The 25,042-nt window shown below is 37.6% G+C and overlaps 1 protein-coding gene across 2 annotated transcripts in view; it reads right to left on the bottom strand.

Moving 5' to 3' along the window:
- LOC150080547 (AH receptor-interacting protein-like) overlaps window positions 1-25,042 on the bottom strand; it is an 84,255-nt gene that overhangs the window by 45,003 nt on the left and 14,210 nt on the right. Inside the window, exon 2 of one of the 2 annotated variants that reach the window (XM_090381077.1) lies at window positions 9,566-9,772. Coding sequence is in view for 1 of the 2 variants with exons in the window: in XM_090381076.1 (XP_090237202.1) it covers window positions 9,591-9,632 (42 nt within the window). In the remaining variant the exon portion in view is untranslated. The remainder of the gene's footprint in view (window positions 1-9,565; window positions 9,773-25,042) is intronic. The other variant, XM_090381076.1, reaches the window with a different exon arrangement.

Below are 25,042 nucleotides of genomic sequence, written 5' to 3'. Positions count from 1 at the left end.
CTCTGTCCAAACCAGATGGTTCTGTTGTCACTTCAGCCAAGGATAAAGCTGACCTGCTAGCATCCCATTTTTCTTTGAGCACATGTATTAATGATCTTGGTAAAACACCTCCCACCATTCCTAACACGCTCCATTCAATGCCTCCTGTGGTCTTCCGTCAAAAGGATATCAGAAGGATTTTGATGAATCTTGATGCTAAGAAAGCTCCAGGTCCTGATGGTATTTCTCCACTTGTTCTCAAAACCTGTGCTCCTGAACTTACTCCTATTCTTTGCCGCCTTTTTTCACTTTCTTATTCCAAAGGTGTTTTTCCTTCTGCTTGGAAATTTGCTCATATCCAGCCAGTTCCGAAAAAGGGTGACAAATCCCTCCCATCCAATTATCGTCCCATTGCAATTACTTCTACTCTTTCTAAAGTAATGGAGAAATCAATTAACCGCCAACTCTTAAACTACCTAGAAACCTTCCGTCTGATCAACGATCGCCAGTATGGATTCCGTCAGTGTCGATCAACTGGTGATATTCTGGCTTATGTTACCCATTTATGGACTAATTCAATGGAAAGGTTCGGTGAAACACAAGTAGTTGCTCTTGACATCTCAAAGGCTTTTGATCGTGTTTGGCATAAAGGTCTTCTAAACAAGCTTCCATCTTATGGTTTGCCAACTGTTTTTAGTAATTGGTTATCCAGTTTTCTCTCTGATCGCTCACTGAGGGTGATGGTAGATGGCTCTCTTTCTAACTTCTCCACTAATACCGGTGTCCCCCAAGGTTCAGTTCTTTCCCCCACTCTTTTCGTCTTGTATATCAATGACCTTCTTCCATTGACCGGAAATCCTATCCATAGTTTTGCCGATGATAGCACACTGCATTCAACTTTCCATTTTGAGAAACCTTGTCCAGCTCAATCAACTTCAAGTTCTCGAAAATCTGCTGCCAATTCCTTAAATGCCGATCTTCAGGTAATTCTCCAGTGGGGCAAAGTCAACTTAGTTGATTTCAACCCTTCTAAAACTCAATCTTGTCTTATATCTCGCAAAAAGGATTCTTCTGCTCCTATGCTTATCTTTAGTGACACTCCGATTTCTAGGCAAAATGATATATCTCTTTTGGGAATTACCCTGACTTCTAATCTCTCTTGGCACAAGCACATTACAAATATTGCTTCCTCTGCATCTAAAAAACTTGGTTTTCTCTTTCGCTCTCGGCGTTACTTTTCTCCCAAACAGCTGCTCACTCTGTATAAATCACAAATCCGCCCTGCCATGGAATATTGTTCCCACATCTGGGGTGGTGCCCCCAAAACCTCTCTCAGGCTTCTTGATTCCATTCAGAAGAGGGCAGTTAGGTTAATTAATGATTCATCTCTAACAGAGTCTCTCCACTCGCTTTCTCATAGACGCACTGTTTCTGCTGCATGCCTCTTCTACAGATACTTCCATGGGCACTGTTCTTCTGAATTGGCTTCTATAATTCCCGCTCTCTCTTTCAAAACAGTCCGAACACGTGCCGCCACCAGCCAACATCCATTTACTGTCCAACTTCAAACCCACAGAACCAACTTTTCATCTTCCTCATTTATTCATTCAACTGCCGTTTTCTGGAACAACCTCCCTTCATACGTATTTCCTGAAAATTACAATCTACAGAAGTTCAAGTCCAATATCAACAAATATCTTCTTTCGTCTTCTCAACCTCCAACCCAAGCACGGTACTAAGTACTATAGGTTATAATACCTCTCGTGTTTGGGGTTCTCATAAAAAAAAAAAAAAAAAAATCCACTAATATCTTGCTAATACATGAGTGACTAATCCACAAGTTCTAGTTAATATCTGAAAAGTTAAAATCCTCCATTATAAGACAATATGATTTGCCGGCCCACCCTTTTTCTCTGTACACTTGTTTGTTGTACTCATCAGTTATTAGGCCTATAACACACTCCTACTCTCATTTTTGCTTTCCCACTGGTTATGGCTCAACATAGCACTGGCCACCCATGTCAACAGAATGCACTGTCTTAGATTTAATATGCTTCTTAACTAAGAGCAAAATTCCTTCCCCCTCTTGTCTGAATGCTTCACATTGTACACCCCATATTCAAATTCTGCATACCTTCTTCATCATCAGCCATTTTCAATCCACTGCAGGATGAAGGCCTCTCCAGCAATTTTCCAGTTCCTTCTGTTTTAAGAATTGGCCATCCATCTACTACCAAAAACTCATGAATTTCATCTATCCATCTCCGCCTTTGTCTTCCAGGTTTTCTTCTAGCTCCTCTTGGGTACCATTCTGTTATTTTCTTAGTCTATCTGTCATCATGTCTTCGAGCTATGTGTCCTGCCCAAGACCATTTTAGTTCTTCAGTTTTGATAAGAATGTCCTTTACTTGAGTTTGCTGCCTAATCCATCTGTTTCTCTTCTTATCTAACAGTCTGATTCCCAATATAATTCGTTCCATTCTTCGCTGTGTAGTTCTCAGCATCTCTTCCATTCTTCGCTGTGTAGTTCTCAGCATCTCTTCCATTCTTTTGGTGAGTGCCCAAGTTTCACTTCAATAAGTCATGGTGGATAGTATACATTTGTTCATTATTTTACGTTTCAGACAAACTGGGATATTGCTCTTCAGTAAGTGACTATATTTCCTGAATGCTATCCATCCAAAATTTATTCTTCTCTTGAGTTCCAGCCATTTATCATTATTATAGCTAATAACTTGTCCAAGATAAATATATGACTCCACCTTTTCAATTACTGCTCCTTCAATCATTATTTCCCTTTCCTGTGGCATACTTGTTCATCATTATTTTGGTTTTAGCCATATTCATCTTTAGTCCAAAATCCTTACTAACTGTGCATAACTGATTAAGATTTTCCTCTAATTCTTTGGGATCGTGGCTTATGACCACAATGTCATCTGCAAATCGTAAATGGTTTAGGTACTCTCCGTTCACATTGACTCCTTTCTGCGACCAATCTAATCTTCTGAAAGCTTCCTCAAGGGCAGCAGTAAACAGCTTCGGAGATATTGTGTCTCCTTGTCAAACTCATTTCTTGATTTTCGATTTCAGCAAAACTATGATTGCATTATTCCACTGCTTAGGCGTCACACCTTTTCTAATGCACTTTGTAAAGAGCCTTGCCAGTTTTTTTGTTATGTCTCTTCCTCCCAATTTTAACAATTCTACAGTAACTTCATCTTCCTGCGGGGCTTTCTGATTCTTCATTTTCTTCAATGCATGTTCTACCTCACAGGAAGAATATCGGGTATGTCGTATGTGTTGCTACTTTGCAATCCATCTTCCCCACTGCTGGCATCATTCCCTCGCTCCTTGTATAATTCTCTATAGTAGTCTTCTGCTATTTGAATTATGCCTTCTCTGCTGTTTATAAGTACACCATCGCTATTCTTCAGTTTCAGTATCATTTGTCTTTCTGTATTACTGCTCCTGGCTGCTGATTTAAATCCTTTGTTTTCCCTTAATGCTAGTTCTACTTTTCTTGTGTTAAATCTTCTTATATCCTCTCTGAGTCTTTTTCTAATGGTTTTGCATAACTCAGTATACTCAATTTTCTCCCTGTCAGTGTTTTTCTTGCTCTTCATTTGTCGTCTTCGGTTCATCACGACAAGTGTTTCTTGACTAATTTTTTCTTCTTTGGATTTCTTTTTCCCTATAGGTTTCTTGGGCTTTATCACTTTCAGAAAGTTGTAATATTCCTCGTCGATATCTTGGTCCTGAGCAGTCTGCAGAAGCTCAAACTTGTCCTTAAGTTCCAGTACATACTGCTTTTTCTCCTCCTCTGTTATCTCAAAGACCTTTGTATTATTTACTCAAGTCAGTTTTTTCCTTTCCTTTCCTACATCTATATCAAGTGTACATCTTACCATTCTGTGATCACTTCCAACATTTACCTTATTCAGGACAGTAACATCATTCACAATATATGTTCTGTTAGTGAGGATGAAGTTGATTTCATTAGTTGTTAATCCATTTGGACTCTTCCATGTCCACTTTCTGTTCACCCTTTTCTTGAAAAAAGTGTTCATTACTGACAATACTTGAGATTCTGCAAATTCCACAAGTCTTTCACCTCTTTTATTTCTTTCACCAATTCCAAAATTTCCTATAGTTCCACTTTCTGCACTGTTTTGCCTTTTTCCAACCTTAGCATTGAAGTCCCCCATAATAGTAGTGTAGTGGGTTTTCTGATTATCTAGAAGACTCTCAATTTCAGTGTACATTTCTTCAACCTCTTCATCATCATGGCTCGATGTTGGTGCATAAATCATTATAATCTTTAGCTTGTACCTCTTAGAAATCTTGAGTATTAGTCTTGACACCCTTGGTGATGTATTTTTGAATTCCAAAATGTTGTTTTTAAAATCTTTATGGACCAGAAACCCAACTCCACCTTCACTCCTTTCACTGTTTCGATTGGTGTACAGCAGATTTCCACTTGCTAAACTTATAAGTGATTCATTTCTTCTTGTTTCAGCCAAACTGATAATATTCCAATTCACATTTTCTAATCCCTACAATGTCTGCATTTGATGACTTAATCAGTACTTCAAATTTATCAAATTTATTTATTATGCTTCTAGAATTACTGTATGTGCAAATATACATGCACCTGTTCTTACTCTTAGTTTCTCCAACATAGCCCATGTATTATCACCCAATTGCACTTCTCTTCCCTCTACTCTTTCCAAAGTATGAAGATATCCAACAACCACAAACTCTTAAAATTAAATTGCAACTTTCCATCTGATTAATGATCACCAATATGGATTGCACTAGTGTTGATCCACTGTTGATATATTGGCTTGTTACTCATGTCTGGATAAATTTGGTTGAAAAATTTTGAGAAACTCAATCAGTTGCTCTTGATATTTTTTAAGGCTTTTAACAGTGTTTGGCATAAAAGTCATCTAAACAAGATGCTGTCTTGTGGTGTGCTGACTATTTTTTACATTTGGGTATACAAGAAACACTCGATTAGCGCGATTAATTGGTTCTGCAAAAATAGTGCACTATGCGAAATCGTGCTAATCGAAGTTAATAATCAATACAAAATAGTCTAATTCGTTCCAAGACCTACAATATACCAATAAATATTTTTAAAAATATGTTTTTTTATGGCAATTTAATGTAAAAGGTAAAGTGCAGCCATTATCAACCCACTGCAGGATGGAAGCCTCCTCAACAATTTAAGCTAAGGGAAATGGACCATAATCTGTCACGCTGGTCCAGTGCGGGTTGGCAGATCGACCATATTCAGCAGTCGGGGGCTTGAACCCCGTTCTACTTAGAAAGCGTGTGCTACTGCACTCCCGCTCCTGACCACTCGGCTACGGAGGCCAGTATAAAAGCAAAAGGTAATTATAAATATTTGCAGTACAGTAATCAAAAGTTTATTGAAATTAAAAAATTACAATATATAACACTTTATTTTTTTGTAAAATATTTCAAAAGGCAGGTTTGCACAGACTTTTCTTTCTTCCTTTCATCGTAAATTTGCTTGTATGGATACACATCTTTTTCAATGTTCCTGCAAATTTGCATACTGCACTTGATATCTGGGTCTGCATCCATGATTAGTTGTTTCAAATTTTCAGCTGTGTGAAATATTCCTTCAAGTTCTTTTCTTGAACATTTTCTTCCTCGCAAATTTCCACCTCGTTATATGCTTGTTGTTCATCAAGGAGGTCAGAGTCGCTTAATTGTTCTGAATGTGATTCCGGCAATTCGCGAACATCACTGTTGTCGATTTCATCAAAGCCTAGATCTCTTCCAATATCTGCTATATCATCAATAACAGTGTTGACATGAGTGAAACTACAGAAATCATTTGCACAATGTAGCAAAATATGCTTTCAAACTGCTCTCATATTGCTGACCATGACTTCAGACCATGACTCATGAATATTGTCTATTGCTTTCCTGATGTTGTAATTTCTCCAAAATTCAACTAAAGAAACTGCACCATTTCCAGTTGTTGCTTCAATTACTTGCGCAAATGTTCTGCGTAAATAATAGGCCTTAAAAGTAGTGATTATGCCTTGATCCATAGGCTGCAAAAGACTTGTTGTATTTGGAGGTAAAAAAATAACTTTCACGTTTTCACACAAATCAGAAAATGCTGGTGGGTGGCCCTGGGCATTGTCTAAAATTAATAAAATTTTGAATGCAAGATTATTTTCTTCACAGTAGGCCTTAACTTTCGGAAAAAAATAGCTAGTGAACCACTCTTCAAAGAAAGCTTTTTCTATTTGAAAAAGCTTTCAAATAGAAAGCTTTTTCTAGAGCGCCAAACAACAGGTAGGCTTGCTTTATTAAAACCTTTACCGAAAGATCTGGGAGTTTCATTTCTACAGATAACCATGGGTTTTAATTTCAAATTGCCTTCTGCATTGCCTCCCAATAAAAGTGTTATTCTATCTTTGGAAACTTTATAGCCTGGTTGAGCCTTTTCTTTTTTTGCTAGAAAAGTTTTTTTTGGCATTCGTTTCCAAAAAAGGCCCGTTTCATCAACATTAAATATTTTTTGATCTGTGTAGCTGCCGTCATCAACAATTTTATTTAAAATTTCAGGATATTTTGTGGCTGCATCTTTATCTGCACTTGCCGCTTCTCCAGTCAATGCAACATCGTGCAGTCCTGTTCTTTTCTTAAAACAATCAAACCAGCCTTTACTGGCAGTGAAATTTTCTTCTGTTTCCACTTCAATCACTTTTTCTTTTGAAGAACTTGCTTGAACATTTTCTTCAGTTACTGCTCTACCCAAGTTTTCTATTGTCAACTTTTTCTTTAACATTGCAAAAATACTCAAAGCTTTTGTTTTTATGGTCATTGTGCAGATTGGAATTCTTTTTTGATTGCAGTCTTCTATCTGAATGGCTAAAAGATGTTCCATCTCAATCATCATAACACTTCTATTTCTTGTGGTTTGTGTGTGTGTGTGCGCTGACAATGAAGCAAGCTTACCTTTTTCCTTATATGCACTGGCTTTACTTAAAATCATCCAAACTATTGATTCAGGCATTCCAAGATGTCAAGAAATTTGTATTTTACTCTCAACATTTTCAAATCTTTTTATGACTTCAATTTTTTCATCTAACGTTATCACTTTTCTTTTATTTTTACCAGAGGCACTATCAGATACACTTTTCCTTTTATCAATAGTTAATAATTATGTAATATATAAAAAATTTAATAGAAATTAATGTAATTGATTAGTATGTACAGTAATTAATGGCGGGAGATATACAGGAGTCTTAACACACAACGCAAGAACAACTGAAAGCAACTAATCTGCATGTACACAATAAATGCAGTGCAGCTGGTGATGTCCTTCAGAGTGCATAATGTTAGAAAATATTTCAATTGTTGTAATAATAAATGTTTGAAATAATCCGTTTCCTTTTTATTTTCTTATGGTAGAAAAACAAATTAGCTTCCCACACTGTATCTTGTGTTCATTTTTGTTTATTTCTCGATAACGCTTCTCGATGGAGAAGGTATGACGTGATGCGAAATAAACAGTAACTCCTTTTTGTGAACAGAGCTGCACGCTCACTAAGAAAACAAGCAATGTTTCTATAAATGTTCTCTAATGTTATGCATACTTTACCAGTGTATTTACATTCGTAGCTTAGTACTGACTTTCGTAGCATCACAGCTGCAGTTTCTTTAGGCCAAACCACGGTAATTTCTTTAGGCCAATACCACGCTAATCGAAAATTGGTAGTTAAATATAAACCTCGTTAATTCGAGTCTCGCGCTAATTGAACCTGCCTGCTCTCCACTAATGCCGGTATTCCTCAAAGTTCAGTTCTTTTTCCCATTCTTCTCCTCTTGTATATTAATGATCTTCTCCCACTAAATGGAAATTCTATCCATAGTTTAGCTGATGACAGCACACTACATTGCACCTTCCAATCTGAGAAATCTTAACCTGTTCCACAAACAGCCTCAACTTCTCAGATATGTACTACCAATTCCTTAAAATGCTGATCTCCAAGTAATTCTCTAGTGTTGTAAAGAAAAGTTATTTAACTTCAACCCTGTCTTATTTCTTACAAAAAAAGAGTCTACTGCTCCTATGCTCTTCTTCAATGACAACCTGATTTCTAGACAAGGTTACACATCCCTATTAGGGATTATCCTGACTTCTAATCTCTCTCAGCATAAGCACATCACAAATATTGCTTCCTCCTCATCAAAAAAATTGAGCGCTTCCTTTTTTTTCACTCTTGGCATTACAATCCTTTTAAACAACTACTTGCCCTATAATTATAATCACCCTATACAAATCCCAAATCTGTCCTAACATGGATTATTTTATCCACATCTGGGGTAATTCCCCCAAACCTCTCTCAAACTTTTTGACTCCATTCAAAAAAATGGCAGTCAGATTAATTAATGAACTGTTTCTTACAAAGCCTTTTACACTCTGTCTCATAGACGTTCTGTTTTTGCTGCATGACTTTTCTATAGATACTTTCAGAGCACTGTTCTTCTGAATTGTGCATCTATAATCCCCCTATGCTTTTTAAATTTTAGAACCAGTCCAAACACGTGCGTGTGTGCGTGTGTAAAGATAACATTCACCATTTAGTTTACTACTTGATCCTTTCCTTGATAAGAATATCCTTTTGTTCTCCCCACAATCTCCAACTAATTTTGCTACTCTCTCTGTCTTTTTTCCAACGGATCTACATATCTAAAATGAAGTTTCCAAATATGTATGCAATGTTCTAGATGTGGCCTAACCACTGCTTTATACAATGGAATAATCATCTCTATGTCCTTGCAGACAAAGTTTCTCTATAACATTGACAGAACTCCAGCTGTTCTAGCAGCCTATCTACACCATAAATGTCACCCAAAGCATCAACCATATCTCTCTTGATCTCAGCTGGAGTTAATTTTTCCTTTAGCAAATATCTGCACCACATAACTTGTTTGGCTCCCTTTTTCAAAAATCAGTACCCTCTGCAATTATAATGACCTATAAAAAAATAGGTCTGTAAAAAAAAAACTCTGGTCAAAATTCTAAAAAGAGTTATTGTTTGTTTTTTTTGGTTTTTAGGAGCATTAGCAACTAAGGCCATATTGCTCCGGGGATATGCAGTGGTCATTCCCTGACCTTACTGCATCCTCCGTATTTGGTGGGTATGGGCTCAAACCCTGGTCTAATCAAGAAGCATGTGCTACGCACCGCTGCTCCTGCCCACCTGGCTACGGAGGCGCCAAAAAAAAAAAAAAAAAGTTATATTTTTATATGCTAGCAATACAATATTCAATTATACTTTACGTACAATTAGGCTTTTTATCACTCCTCATAGTTTAATAAAAGTTTCCATTTAATGGAAGGAAGTGTATTCAGTAATAAAACCTGGTTTTGTATATAAATTTTATGTGCACAAATTATGGAGAGTAGTATATTATAGTTTATAATAGAAATGGAATTTGAAAACATTACTTTCGATAGACTTAACATTTTAAATGATTAACAAATAATTAGGTAATTACACGTAAGTAATAAAAATATTTAATACTGTACATTTCAGTTCATTGCATCAGCTTACATTCTTCTGGATGATAAACTTTGCAACTTCTCCAACCCTCATTGTTTTCAGACACTGTTCCCATATTGGCAATTTAAACTGTTTGCCAATATTAATTCCATCGGTTTTCTGGCTTTTCTACTATCATCCAAAATAATGCAGTCATCTTCCTTACACTGACTGGCTTGAAAATGAAATGTGGCCTAGGAAATGTACAAATATATTTAGGTAACTTGAATTACAAATCAAAATTTCATTGAAAGAACTAAATGTATCCTTATATAATGTCACAATCAATCTGTAATTACAGTATACAAATCTAAAAAATCTGAATGACAAATGAATTTAAAATTACACATATCACACTCACCAAGGAAAGAAAAAAAAATGTATCTTTCTATACATGTGAGCTGAACTTGCCTTACTCAAAGGGAATTATAAAATCTCTAGAGGAATCAGGTGTCTCACTGTCATCTTGCTGTTCTACTGATATGAATTTCAACAAGTAGGGATGAACATAAACTGAGATTACTTTGAAACTCCTGCAGACACAACATATGAATCAAATTTTGAAGCTAGGACTAAATGAATTATACTGAGAATCACAATATGAATCCTCTTTTAAAGACCACCCCCATGAATCCTTAAAAACTGCCAAAGGAATCTGAGATAAAATACAAATCACACTAAGTAGAAGAGAATTATGAAAAAGAAAAAAGTTCCAGAACTCAACACTAAGAAGTGTGAGAACACAAGTTACAAGTACCACTGCTAAGGTATGTCTTTGTTTAGTAAAAGTCAAAACTGAATAATTGTATAACTAACAGTGGAATATAGCATGTCCAGAATAACAATACTTGATTCAAAATGCTTGTCTTCAACAAAATATGAAAACACTACACTGAATTCAGGGCAAATAGAAATAACAAGTGGCAATCCTTTGTTAAACTATATCACATACTTATGTTGTTTTAGAATGCTAACTTAATAGTTATTCTTAAAGCTACTGAGGAAACTCATTAAGTCTTAAAATTCTGCTAATGTATGTATACAACTGCAATGAAATGCTTTAAAAAATTGCTTAACAAAACATGCCCATGTGATGGTTAGCTAGGATTAAGAACACGTGTTGAAAAACAATTTATAATATTGATAAACATTACACTGAACAAATTTATAAAAAATTAATGTAAGTTGTTTAATTTCTCTGATGATGCATACAACTGAATATTACATTTCATATGTTTAAAGGTGGTCTTTAGATTTCATTTGTCTCAGACTTTTGTTTTTTTTCCATAAATCCATATCTTTGGATAGCTGTTAACTGGTTTCAAATATGCTTGCTATAAAACTTCACTCTTTTCCCATTAAGCACCACTTGTTGGATTTAGGACAGATCATCTTTCCATCTTCTTATTGGTCCTCCTCTAATTCTTTTGATTATGGGGCTCTGGTTCTTAATATTTTTGTCCAACTGTCATCATTCATACTATCTATATGTTTTTCCCATCCTTTTTCCTATTACATATCCACACAGTAATAGGTTGCATTTTACAGCATTTCCTGATTTCCTCACTTTTAACTTATCTCTTAATGTTTTATTAGTTATTTTTCTTAGTGTTTTCATTTCTGTAGTTTCATTTATTTGTTTTATTTTTGCTGTTGTGCCTCTTATTTCAGTTGTATATGTTATTATACGTATATATTTTAACTTTAACATCCTAATTAATGTTCAAAATTATATTATTTAACCCCCCCCTCCGATATTCAATGTGCTTTTAGTGCTTGCTCTTCTACTTCTTCTTGAGTTATTCCTGTACTATTTATCTGCATTGCTAGTTAAATTTCATTATTTGTTCCATCATTTTCTCTTTTAATTCTAATTTAGATCTCAGTGGCTCTTTTGCTGTTGTTAGGCCCTTTGTTTTATTTGTGAATATTTCCACATTATATACTTTTGCTTTTTTTTTTTTTTTTTAATTAAAATCTGCGGCATTCTTTGCAAATCATTTTCACTTTCTGCCATCACTATTGCATCATCTACACAGCAAGGGTCTACCAACGAAATCCAGTTTGCATCCCTACAGAATGCTTTTGGCACCATATGCAGTCTGTGCCCTGACAATTTCAGGTTATTCAAAAGGCTACAGGGCTAGTAGCTCAATGAACTAATAAACTAGCTAATCACTGTATTTTTGTAAAAAATTTAGGTTTGAATTTCACTATTTTTTTCTGTTTTTTTTTAATTTTTAATGGTCTTGGAAATTTAAATTAAGTCATTCATAATATGGAGTAACTGAAACTTCATAAACATTCTTCGGTATTTTAAATGTAAATTCAAGCAAGATTAACTAATTACCGCATGCTTGTATTTACAGCAGGTCTCAATAAATGAAGGACTGCTCTGATTTTAATAACAAAACTTGAACAAGTTCTTAACAAGAATCATAACACAAGGCAGGATATCATTTTCCATGCAGAAACCACCTATTCTCTAACCACTGCTGTTATTGTCATGAAATGTTCACTGATTTGAATAAAGATCAAAAATATTGCTAAAACATTATAAGAACATATCTGCAAGTCTGTTAGTAATATTCACCAAAAACTGATTGGCCTACAACAAAGCCACACCTTGAGGTTAGCACAAACTTGAATGATGCCTGGGTGAGAAACAATATTTTGTAGTGCTGGTGCAGAGGGCACCTGCCACTTGTAGGTAACTATAGTGTGGGCAGTAGTCAGGTTTGGAATGGTAGGAATCAAATCATATTACTGCAGGATGGATAAAAGAACAGAAAGACATAATTTGTGAATGATATATTACACAGCTTATCTTTGATCCAAATACGTGGGGAAAAAACCCATCACTTTCTCAATGTAAATTTCTTACTGTACTTCTGAAATTTATTATTTTACGTAATCTATGCATTGTGCATTTCACAATTTTTTTCTCTTTTGCTTGTTTAAATACTGAAAAAATTAGAAATAAGATGATTTACCTGTTGGTTACTTTTATTTGTTTATTTTAGTTATTAATTTTAATTCAAAAAATAATAATGGCGAAGGTAAAGAAAGCCAACATGAAAACCACGGGAAACTTCGGGAAAACTTACTGGGTAAAAATCGTTTCCTGCTACTGCGGTTTCTACCTGCATTCTCGATAAACAGGTGGTGTGCATTATCAGAGGTGGCAGTAGAAATTGATAACTTTGTATTGATTAGTTTTTTCTTATTATTAAAATCAGATTATTGGAGTTAATGAGTGTAATGCCTTCACGGCTGAAAAAATTTACTTATGGGTGCACCCTCCAGACTGACTCAGTCTTCTTAGGGTGTTTATCCACCCTTCCCGCTGTTTTAACCTGAGAGCAAAATGACTTCTACTGCCACTACTGATAACATGCAGCGTCTAAAGAAGCCATTTTTGTATTGAGTTAAAACGGCGGGAAGGAGGGACCAGGGTATGTCTACCAGAGGCAAAGGTTGATGACGCTGTAGAGCAGATATAATTTTTTAAGGGCACAAAAGGTGATATTGTTGTACACATTGGCACTAATGATATTAAGAGTAGGAGACCAGCGGAATTACTTAACAAGTACAGATCAATGTTAAAAAAAAAGCCATGAGATAGGGTTGAATTTTAAAGTGTCTGCAATTCTACCCAAACACGATAAAAGGGAATATATGATGAGAGCCTTGTCGATCAATTCAGCCTTGAAGAGATTGTGCAAGGCCCAAGGGGTAGAATTTTTCTCAGCCAGGTCTGTGCTTGTTAACAGGAGAGACTGCTTATACGGGGATGGCATACATTTAAATAGAAAGGGTGCAAGAATGTTTGCTGATGCTATCGAGGCAGTGTTAGGTGGGTCGGAAAACTGATAGCTTGTGGGGATACACGGACTAATAGATTAACAGTAGCCGCTGGCAGAGGTGAAAATGATTCTTGCACTGCTTCTATTGAAATGAGCAGCAGCCTGGAAAACAAGGTGTAGGGGATTTCAGAGACTGCTAAGAGTCATTTTGGAACAAATAAATACATGGGCTGTGTTAGGGTAGCTAAGAATAGGAACAGTGCATGTATACTTGCGTGTACACCAATGCTAGGAGTTAGGTAAAAAAAATTGATGAATTTGAGGTGTTGGTCAAAACATGAAAGGCAGATATTGTTGGAATATCAGAGACATGGTGTCATACTGATGTAAGGAATGCAGAACTGGAATTTGGGGAGTCCAGTGTGTACAGGAAGGATAGACAGGATAGAAAGGGAGGAGGGGTTATGCTATTAGTTAAAAAACACATAAAATCCAAGGAAGTACAGCCAGTCGGCATGGCTGGACAGTGCAGTGATGAGTCAGTTTGGTGTGACATAAGCACTAGGAAAAAAAAATTGAAAGTAGGAGTGTATTATAGGCCTAATGACTCTGATGAGTATAATAAACAACTGTACGGAGAAATAGAGTGGGCCAGTAAATCAGAGTGTCTTATAATGAGGGATTTTAATTTCCAAGATAATGACTGGAATTTGTGGGTTGGTCACTCACACACTAGCAAGGCTTTTGTGGATTTATTGGATAAATTTTTTATACAGCAGCATGTGTGGGAGGCAATTAGAGGGAGTAATACTCTTGAACTGATTATCAGTAGTGATTCTTCATGCATTAAGTATCTGCAGATAAAGGAACCACTAGGTGGCAGTGATTACAGAGTGCTAAAATGGGATTTACTCAAAGAGGTAACTACCATCAGGGGTAAAGGGAAGCGTTTTTGCTTTTGTAAAGGTGACTACAGTAGACTGAGACAGTATTTAAATTCTATACAGTGGGAACAACTGATGATGTTACCAACAGCATATTCAAAATGGGAAGAATTCAAAGAATTAATCTTGGAAGTTACTAGGCTTTTCATAACAACTAAGAAATATTGTTCAAGGTTTAGACCTAAATGGATGTCAGATGAACTAATGAGACATGGTGGCAGAGAAGAAAAATGCATGGGATACATATAAATTAACAGATGACATGAAAGACTATGATAGATATAAGCTGGTCTATAACCAAGTCACAAAGGAGGTTAGGCAGGCGAAGGCAGATTATGAGAAATACTTGGCAAAAGATGCAAAGAAAAACAGCAAAGAGTTCTTTACTTATGTAAACTCTAGAAGGAAGGGGATGAATCAGATTGGTCCACTTGATATCGATGGTTCGACTGTAAATGATCCTGCTCAGGTAGCTAACAAACTAAATGAGTATTTTGCATCTACATTCACACATGAGGAGTTATTCGGGGAGGAGGTGATACCAGAGGTGAATTAAACTCTGGCAGAGAGCAAGATGATTTTGTAATAATTGAGATCAAAGTGGAGGAGAAATTGTTGAAGATAAATATGAGAAAGGCACCTGGGGTGGATGGGATTTATCCAGTTATATTAAAGGAGGCATCAAAGGAAGTAAGCAAACACTTAGCCATAATATTGAGAGCTTTCTTGGACTCAGGAGAGATACACACAGACTGGAGATGTGCAGATGTGACCCCAATTCACAAAGAATGATCAATGGGCAACACAAGTAATTACAGACCTGTTAGTTTAACTTCTGTTCCAGGGAAATTAATGGAGGCACTGTTTAAAGAAGCACCTTGTATCGATGGTTCAACTGTTAATGATCCTGCTCAGGTAGCTAACAAACTAAATGAGTATTTTGCCTCTACATCTTCAAGTAAGATCATCTAGACAAGACTTCAGTTATAGCTCGGACACAGCATGGGTTTGTCAAAGGGAAGTCTTGTCTGATCAATTTTAATGGATACTAAGATGTGGTCACAAAGGAACTGGATGCTGTTGTTGTTGTTTGTTGGATTTATTGGTGCAAGGGCTACTAAGGCCATAATGCACCTATTTCAATCTTATTTGATACATGATTGTTATATTAAATAAAAGTATTCAGATCAGGTGATATTTGTTTATCAATTTGAGGAAGGTAAAAACATCATTAATATCTTGTCGGTCTCCAAGAATCTGTTGTAAGGTAAGTTTATTAGAAGAATATAGATGTGAAGAGAAAGCTGTTTTTCGTTCTCTCAGATATAATGGGCATTCAATGATCAAGTGGTTTACTGTGAGTTGAGTTTGACAGTTGCTGCATAGTGGAGGGTCATCCTGAGTGAGTAAATAACTATGAGTTAGGTGAGTATGTCCTATTCGAATTCTAGCAAGTACTACTTCTTCCTTTCTATTGCCTCTTAGGCTTGATAGCCACTTCTTGTGATCGTTTTTAATCTGAAAAAGCTTATTGCTTTTTTCTCCCTGCCAAATGGATAGCCATTTTTTTCTAACACTGGTATGTATGATGCATTTTAAAATCTGCGTAAGGTATCTGCATGTCTGATTTTATGTGACTGGCATTCTTGGCTGCACGATCCGCTTGTTCGTTTCCTCTGATTCCAGAGTGCCCAGGTATCCAACAGAAAATTAATTTTACCTGTTTGCAAGAAGCTGCACTAACTTGGTTTGAATTTGTTGTAGAAACGGATGACTGGAAGGAAATTTACACTGAAGAGCAGATACAGCACTAAAGGAATCGGTGTAGATAATAGTTTGAGGATATAATGACTGTTTTACATTGTCTAGAGCCATCAGGACGGCATATAGTTCTGCAGTGTAAATACTGTACTCCAAAGGGAGCTGCTGGGATATTGTATTGTTTGGTAGAACTGCAGCTGTTCCAACTTTACTATCTGTCTTGGAACCATCAGTGTAAATTTGGGTAAAACTAGAGAACTGAAAAGAGTGAGTTGCATGGATCTGCTGAATACTGAAATTTGGAAGTGCATTCTTTCCCCATTGTTGGAAATGTTGGTCAACATTGGCCAAGGGTATTTGCCATGGTGGCATAGCTGTGCTAATATCTAGAATTATGTCATTCATATTTAGTTCCCTGCACATAGTTATGCTTTGTAATCTAATTCCACATGGTTTATTCTGCAAAGGTTTATTTTGGTACAAATTATGCCATTTTGGGGTGAATAAATACTGTTTTATAGGATGATGTGGGAAACTTCTGATTTTTGCTGCATAACTTAATAACAGAGCTTGCCGACGAAGAAATAGGGGTGATTCATGTGCTTCCGTATAGAGACTCTGTACTGGCGATGTACGAAAAGCTCCCAGTGCGATTCGGAGGGCATTGTGATGTACTGGGTCAAGCCATTTTAATACACTTTCTCTAGCTGAGGCATATGCAGGTGATCCATAGTCTAGTTTGGATCTTATGAGCGACCGGTATAAGTGCAGCAGCATGTACTGATCTGCACCCCATGACATAGTGGAAATTGCCCTGAGGAGATTCAGCTTCTTTAGACAGGTTGTACGAATATGTTTAATATGCTCTAAGAAACTAAGTTTTCTATCCAGAATTAGTCCAAGAAAGCTAATACTCTGTTGAAAAGAAATTGGATGAGAATCAAGATGTAAATCGGGATCTGGATGTAAATTCCATTTACGGCAAAAATGAATTGCTGTTGTTTTTTGTTTTGAAAGTCTGTATCCATTATTTTTGGCCCACTGAACAAGCTTGTTAATTGTACCTTGAGCTGCTTTTCAATGAAACGCATGTTTTGTGAGTGGCTTGAGATTGCCAGATCTTCGGCATACAGATAAGTTTCAACTGTGTCGGGAATACATTTTGTAATGGAATTAATCCTGAGAGAGAAGAGCGTGGCACTAAGCACAGAACACTGAGGGACTCCCTCTTCTTGCACAAATGTTTGTGAGAGAGCAGAGTGAAATCGTACCTGAAAGGTCCTATTGCTCAAAAAATTCTGCATAAATTTTGGAAGATGACCACGAATACCGGATTCATAGAGATCGTGAAGAATTCCATACCGCCAGGTTGTATCAAAAGCTTTTTCGATGTCAAGACGTATCATCACTAGGTGTTCGTTCCTGAGAAATGCATTTCGGATGTTTCCTTCAGCTTTGACCATAAGGTCAAGTGTTGATCTAGTTCTTCGAAATCCATATTGATTTTGACTTAGAATGCATTCAGTCTCTAGGAATCATATCAATGGCATTAATTATTTTTAATTAATGCCATTGATATGATTTGTCATTGATATAATTGGCATTAATTATTTTTTCTAATGCTTTTCCTATACAACTAGTTAACGCTATCGGTCGGTAATTTGTTGGATCTGAATGGTCTTTTCCTGGTTTTGGGAAAGCTAATACAATAGAATGATGCCAACTGGTAGGGTAGTAGTCTTTGCCAAAGATTCTATTATACAGTTTTAGCAGAGCAGAAAGGGATTCTTCACTCAAGTGATATATCATGGCATAGTACACTCCATCAGGGCCAGCAGCACTATTTTTGGATCTTGCAAGTGCGCTACGTAACTCTGCCATGGTAAGGGGTACATTATATGGATGCTGTCGTGAAGTACTGAAATTCAGATTATACTTTTCTGCTTGTATTTTATGTGCCTGGAAACTTGGCTCAAATGTGGTTACAGCGGAGATTTTTTCAAAGGTTTCACCTAATGTATTAGAAATATCGAGAGGATTGCAGATTTCTTTGCCTTTTAGATATATTATCGGAGTGGTTATAGGTGGATATTTTCCATTGATTCTTCAAACTTTAGTCCAAACAGTTCTGATATTTGTGGTCCTGTTTATAGAGGAAGCATATTTAGACCATGTCTCTTTTTTGCTTATTCGTTGTATGTGACGAGATTTAGCTCTAGCTTTCTTGAACTGTATGAGATTAGCTGTGGTTGGGTATTTACGAAATAAGTTCCAGTATCTATTCTTCTCTTTTTTCGCATTGCTACAGGCTTCATTCCACCATATTTTTGGGTGGGAGCGAGTTTTCATGGATGATCTGACCATGTCTCTTTTTTGCTTATTCGTTGTATGTGACGAGATTTAGCTCTAGCTTTCTTGAACTGTATGAGATTAGCTGTGGTTGGGTATTTACGAAATAAGTTCCAGTATCTATTCTTCTCTTTTTTCGCATTGCTACAGGCTTCATTCCACCATATTTTTGGGTGGGAGCGAGTTTTCATGGATGATCTGGGTATACTGGTTTCTGCAGCTGCTATCATTTGCTGAGTTATGTAAGTTATGGCAGAGTCAATGGTGAGGGTCTCAATTGTACTGAATTGAGATCAATAGTACTGAAATTCAGATTATACTTTTCTGCTTGTATTTTATGTGCCTGGAAACTTGGCTCAAATGTGGTTACAGCGGAGATTTTTTCAAAGGTTTCACCTAATGTATTAGAAATATCGAGAGGATTGCAGATTTCTTTGCCTTTTAGATATATTATCGGAGTGGTTATAGGTGGATATTTTCCATTGATTCTTCAAACTTTAGTCCAAACAGTTCTGATATTTGTGGTCCTGTTTATAGAGGAAGCATATTTAGACCATGTCTCTTTTTTGCTTATTCGTTGTATGTGACGAGATTTAGCTCTAGCTTTCTTGAACTGTATGAGATTAGCTGTGGTTGGGTATTTACGAAATAAGTTCCAGTATCTATTCTTCTCTTTTTTCGCATTGCTACAGGCTTCATTCCACCATATTTTTGGGTGGGAGCGAGTTTTCATGGATGATCTGACCATGTCTCTTTTTTGCTTATTCGTTGTATGTGACGAGATTTAGCTCTAGCTTTCTTGAACTGTATGAGATTAGCTGTGGTTGGGTATTTACGAAATAAGTTCCAGTATCTATTCTTCTCTTTTTTCGCATTGCTACAGGCTTCATTCCACCATATTTTTGGGTGGGAGCGAGTTTTCATGGATGATCTGGGTATACTGGTTTCTGCAGCTGCTATCATTTGCTGAGTTATGTAAGTTATGGCAGAGTCAATGGTGAGGGTCTCAATTGTCTGAATATTTAGATGTGCCAGCTCTTGATATTTCTTCCAGTTAGCTTTGTTGAATTTCCAAACAGTTTTTATCTCAGTTTGAGGAGGAGAGTTAGCCAATAGTGTGCATATTACTGGAAAGTGGTCACTATTTCGCAGGTTATCAGTGACCGTCCAATCAATAAGAGGAAAGAGGTTTGGCGAGCATATTGAAAGATCAATTGCAGAAGTTGACCTTGAGGAAAGATGCACGTATGTGTGAGTCCCATTGTTTAATAATGTTAAGTTGTGCCTTTCAAGAAATTTTTCAATTAACTGACCTCTCTTATCAAGGTGCGAGGAACCCCATAGGGGGTGATGCCCATTCCAGTCACCCAAGATACAGAGAGGTGGTGGCAGCTGAGTAACTAAATCATTCAAATCTGCTAGAGTATGAATAGTTTGGTGAAAGGTATATGGAAACAACTGTTACCGCTATCTTAACCATAACTCTAGCAGCAAATTGCTTCTAAAGTTGTTTGCAGTGGGACTGGTCTGAAAGGAGTTCTGGAGTTTACTAGCAATGCTACACCTCCATGTGCTGTATTAGAGTCGTTCCTATCCTTTCTAAGCATTATATGATGTTTTATGCTCATAGTTATTTTAGGGGTCAGGTTTGTTTCCTGTAGACAAAGAACAGCAGGCTTATATTCGGTAATTAAGTCATAAACATCGTCTAAGTTAGCTCGGAGTCCGCAACAATTCCATTGAATGATTCTGTGCATTATTGAGGATTATTGGGTGTGTGTCTGCTTGCTTACGAGATGTGGTCTGTTTGTGCCTGTCTAGTCTTTTTTCCCTTTTTGGGAAATTTGGTCTAGTGACGTCCATGTCCTCCTCTTGTGCATGAAGTTCGGCCCTGGAAAGATTGTGCAGGGCTCAAGGGGTAGAATTTTTTTCAGCCTGGTCTGTACTTGTTAACAGGAGAGACTGCTTCTACAGGGATGGGATACACTTAAATAGAAAGGGTGCAAGAATGTTTGCTGATGCTATCGAGGCAATGTTAGGTGGGTCGGAAAACTGCTAGATTGGGGGGATACAAGGACTAATAGATTAACAGTAGCCACTGGCAGAGGTGAAAGTGATTCTTGCACTGCTTCTATTGGAATGAGCCGCAGCCTGGAAAATAAGATGCAGGATATTTCAGAGACTGCTGGGAATCATTGGGGTACAAGTAAACACATGGGTTGTGTTAGGGTAGCTAAGAAAAAGAACAGGTGCATGTATACTTGTGTGTACACCAATGCTAGGAGTTTAGTAAATAAATTTGATGAATTTGAGGTATTGCTCAAAACATCAAAGGCAGATATTGTGGGGATTTCAGAGACGTGGTGTCACACAGATATAAGAAATGCAGAACTGGAATTTGGGGAGTACAATGTCTACAGAAAGGATAGACAGGATAGGAAGGGAGGAGGGGTTATGCTATTAGTTAAAAAACACATAAAATCCAAGGAAGTGAAGCCAGTCGACATCGCTGGACAGTGCAGTGTCGAGTCAGTTTGGTGTGACATAAGCATTGGGAGATCAAAATTGAGAGTAGGAGTGTGCTATAGGCCTAATGACTCTGATGAGTATAATAAGAAACTGTTCGGAGAAATAGAGTGGGCCAGTAAATCAGAGAGTCTTATAATGGGGGATTTTAATTTCCCAGATATTGACTGGAATTTGGGGGCTGGTCACTCACACAGTAGCAAGGCTTTTGTGGATTTATTGGATGATTGTTTTCTACATCAGCATGTTCGGGAGGCAACTAGAGGGAGTAATACTCTTGATTTGATTATCAGTAGTGATTCTTCATGCATTAAGAATCTGCAGATAAATGAACCACTTGGTGGCAGTGATCACAGTGTGCTGAAGTGGGAGTTACTCAAAGAGGTAACTACCATTAGGGGTAAAGGGAAGGGGTATTGCTTTCGTAAAGGCGACTACAATGGACTGAGACAGTATTTAAATTCTATACAGTGGGATCAACTGATGATATTGCCAACAGCAAATTCAAAATGGGAAGCATTCAAAGAACTTATTGTGGAAGCTACTAGGCTTTACATACCAACTAAGAAATATTGTTCAAGGTTTAGGCCTAAATGGTTGTCAGATGAACTAATGAGACATGTGGCAGAGAAGAAAAATGCATGGGATACATATAAATTAATGGGTGACATGGAAGCCTATGATAGATACAAGTTGATCTGTAACCAAGTTACAAAGGAGGTTAGGCAGGCGAAGGCAGATTACGAGAGATCCTTGGCAAGGGATGCGAAGAAAAACAGCAAAGAGTTCTTTACTTATGTAAACTCTAGAAGGAAGGGGATGAATCAGATTGGTCCACTTGAGATCGATGGGTCAACTGTTGATGACCCTGCTCGGGTAGCTAACAAACTAAATGAATATTTTGCATCGACATTCACACATGAGGAGTTATTCAGCGAGGGGAATGCCAGAGGTGTATTCAACTCTAGCAGTAAGCTAGAGAATCTTGTAATAACTGAGAGCAAAGTGGAGGAGAAAATGTTGAAGATAAACACAAGAAAGGCACCTGGGGTGGATGGGATCTATCCAGTTATATTAAAGGAGGCAGCAAAGGAGGTAAGCAAACCCTTAGCCATAATTATGAGAGCTTCCTTGGACTCAGGGGAGGTACCCATTGACTGGAGATGTGCAAATGTGACCCCAATTCACAAAGGGGGATCAAAGGCTGACACAAGTAATTATAGACCTGTGAGTTTAACTTCTGTTCCCGGAAAATTAATGGAGGCACTGGTGAAAGAAGCACTGCAGGATCATCTAGACAAGACTTCAGTTATAGCTAGGACACAGCATGGTTTTGTTAAGGGGAAGTCTTGCCTGACCAATTTGATTGGATACTATGATGCAGTCACAAAAGAACTGGATGCAGGGAATAACTTTGATATTATATACTTGGATCTTAGAAAGGCTTTTGATACTGTTGCACATGGAAGACTGCTGCACAAATTGGAGCAGTGTGGCATTGGAGGCAAGTTGCTGCTATGGATAAAGGGGTGGTTGAGGGGGAGAAGACAGAGAGTGGTAATCAATGGACACTGCTCATCGTGGACTAATGTTATTAGTGGAGTCCCTCAGGGTTCAGTATTGGGGCCTTTATTGTTTTCTGTATTTATAAATGATATTGATGATGGTATATCAGGCTTAATGTCCAAGTTTGCAGACGATACGAAGGTTGGCAGGGTTGTCAAGGACACTACTGACACTATGCTGCTGCAACAGGATTTGGAAAGGTTGAGCAGATGGGCTTCGAGGTGGCAAATGAAGTTTAACATTGACAAATGTAAAGTACTACATATGGGAAACAGCAACCCCAGAGCAACGTATCAACTCTGTGGTACTACACTGACAGTGGTAGAGAATGAAAGGGACCTGGGGGTGGTGGTGCAGGCAGATATGAAGTTCTCTGAGCAGTGCAGACGAGCTGCAAGAGTAGCTCATGGTGTATTGTCAATGATATATAGGAATTTTTCTAGCAGGGATAAGGAGGTGATTATTCCCTTGTATAAGGCAATGGTCAGGCCACACCTAGAGTACTGTATACAGGCCTGGAGGCCTCATTTCAGGAAGGATGTAGAGCTGCTGGAACGAGTACAGAGAAGGGCAACTAGATTGGTGAATGGGACAAAGGGGTTCTCTTACGAAGAAAGGCTTAAGTTTTGCAAATTACAGTGTCTGGAAACTAGGTACCAGCGGGGTGATCTGATAGAGGTGTACAAAGCCTTGAATGGTTTGAGCATGCTCAATGCTGATGGGATTCTTCCTCTAGCTCAGAAAAATCACCTGAGAGGGCATAAATTCAAATTGAGGAAAGACAGATGTAGGATAGATGTGCGGAAATTTGCCTTTAGCCAGCGGGTGGTTGGTGGGTGGAACAGACTTCCATCCCTTGTCGTGGAAGTTGATAGCCTAAATAAGTTTAAGGCTCAGCTGGACAGGTATTTTGAACGAACAGAGGGGTGAAGTGGAAGTGGGTTTTTTTTTTTTTTTTTTTTGGCTGATGCTGCATAAGCTTGCTTTCTTGCATCAAATGCCTCTACTAATGCTAATGCTAATGCTAATGCTAAAGTTCAAGAAGTGGGTCATCTCGGTGTGAATTTCTATCTATGTCCATGGTATCAGTACTGGTTTTTTGATTATTTCTTTCAGAGCTTGTTTGATTAACTGGCTGTTATACAGAATTTTTATCTGGCGGTATTGTCAATGGTGTGTTTACCGAATGAGTTGATTGCTGTTGGGTAAGCTGTTCTTTTAGTATAGAGAGGACTGACCTGGCCCAATGAGATGCTTGGCAGAACTGAACAATCTGTTTGTACTGTTATGGATCGTTGCTTTTTTACAACTGAAGAATAAGATGGCAATTTATTTGAAATTAAACAATGTCTTTTTGCTTCTTGGTATGGCACCTTGTGTTCCACTTTGTACTTTTGTATATTCTTTTCAGTCTGCCACTGGATGCACTCCTTTGAAAATGCTGAATGATTCCCCTTACAGTTTGGGCAGCTTTGTATTTCAGTGGGGCAGTCTGTGTGAACATGCTCTTTTGAACCACAGGAGGCACAGGTGGTTACACCCCTGCAGACTGCTTGTGAGTGTCCAAATTTTTGGCATTTAAAACACCGGACTGGGTTTGGAATATAAGGTCGAATTTTGCACCTTAAATATCCAGCTTTAACAGTTGTTGGTAAAAGTGGTGTTTTAAATGTAAGAATGACCGTTCGGGTAGGAGTAAGAATCCCATCTTTCTTAATGACTATCCTTTTGGCATTTATTACATTTTGATCGCCTAATTCCTGAAAGATTTCCTCCTCAGATACGTTAAGGAGATCCCACTCGGCTATTACCCCTTTAGAGGAGTTTAAGGTGGCATGCGGGGTAACCTTTGTGGGCATTCCACCAAAAGTCGATATTTTTAATAGTTTTTCCGAATGTTTATTCTCGTTCATCTCCACTAGAAGGTCTCCGGATTTTAATCTTCGAACCATTTTTGGTGGGCCCGCCACATTCTCAAGACATTTCTGTATTAAGAATGGGGAGAGCTTACTCAAAGGATTGTCAGTCAAAGAATGCAGTATCAAAAAAAGAGGAGCAGGGGTTTCTGTTCCTTCTTTTTTCTGCTGTTTTGCATTTCCTGCATTTAAGTCTTCTCTGTTTGAGAGATCTGGATCATGAGATCCATAAGTGGCATGTCTGTTTATGTCCATCTTTGCTCCTTTTTGCCCCGGGAGAGTGTTTTTCTTCTCCCAGGTTTCCAGCCCCACCACGTGGAGGCAGGAGCGGTGCCACCAGTGACCAAGTGGTTTAGAGGTTTAGTTAGGTTAGTACGGATTATATATATATATATATATATATATACACAAGGAAAGAAAGGTGTATTTCCTTTCTGGATTCTATTTCAAAGCTTTTAAGTAAAGAATCACTTAAGAAAAACAAGAAGAATAGTGACACTGGAAAATAAATATAACTAATCCGCTGAGAAAGAACGCTATATATCGCACAAAATATCGCTTGGGCACTATCGCTTGGCACTCGGGGCCGAACTAGA

This window comes from Mastigoproctus giganteus, chromosome 9, assembly GCF_048544385.1.
Source record: "Mastigoproctus giganteus isolate SK-2022 chromosome 9, ASM4854438v1, whole genome shotgun sequence".
In the NCBI taxonomy this organism is placed as follows: domain Eukaryota; kingdom Metazoa; phylum Arthropoda; class Arachnida; order Uropygi; family Thelyphonidae; genus Mastigoproctus; species Mastigoproctus giganteus.
This window is presented reverse-complemented; position numbering and strand designations above follow the sequence as displayed.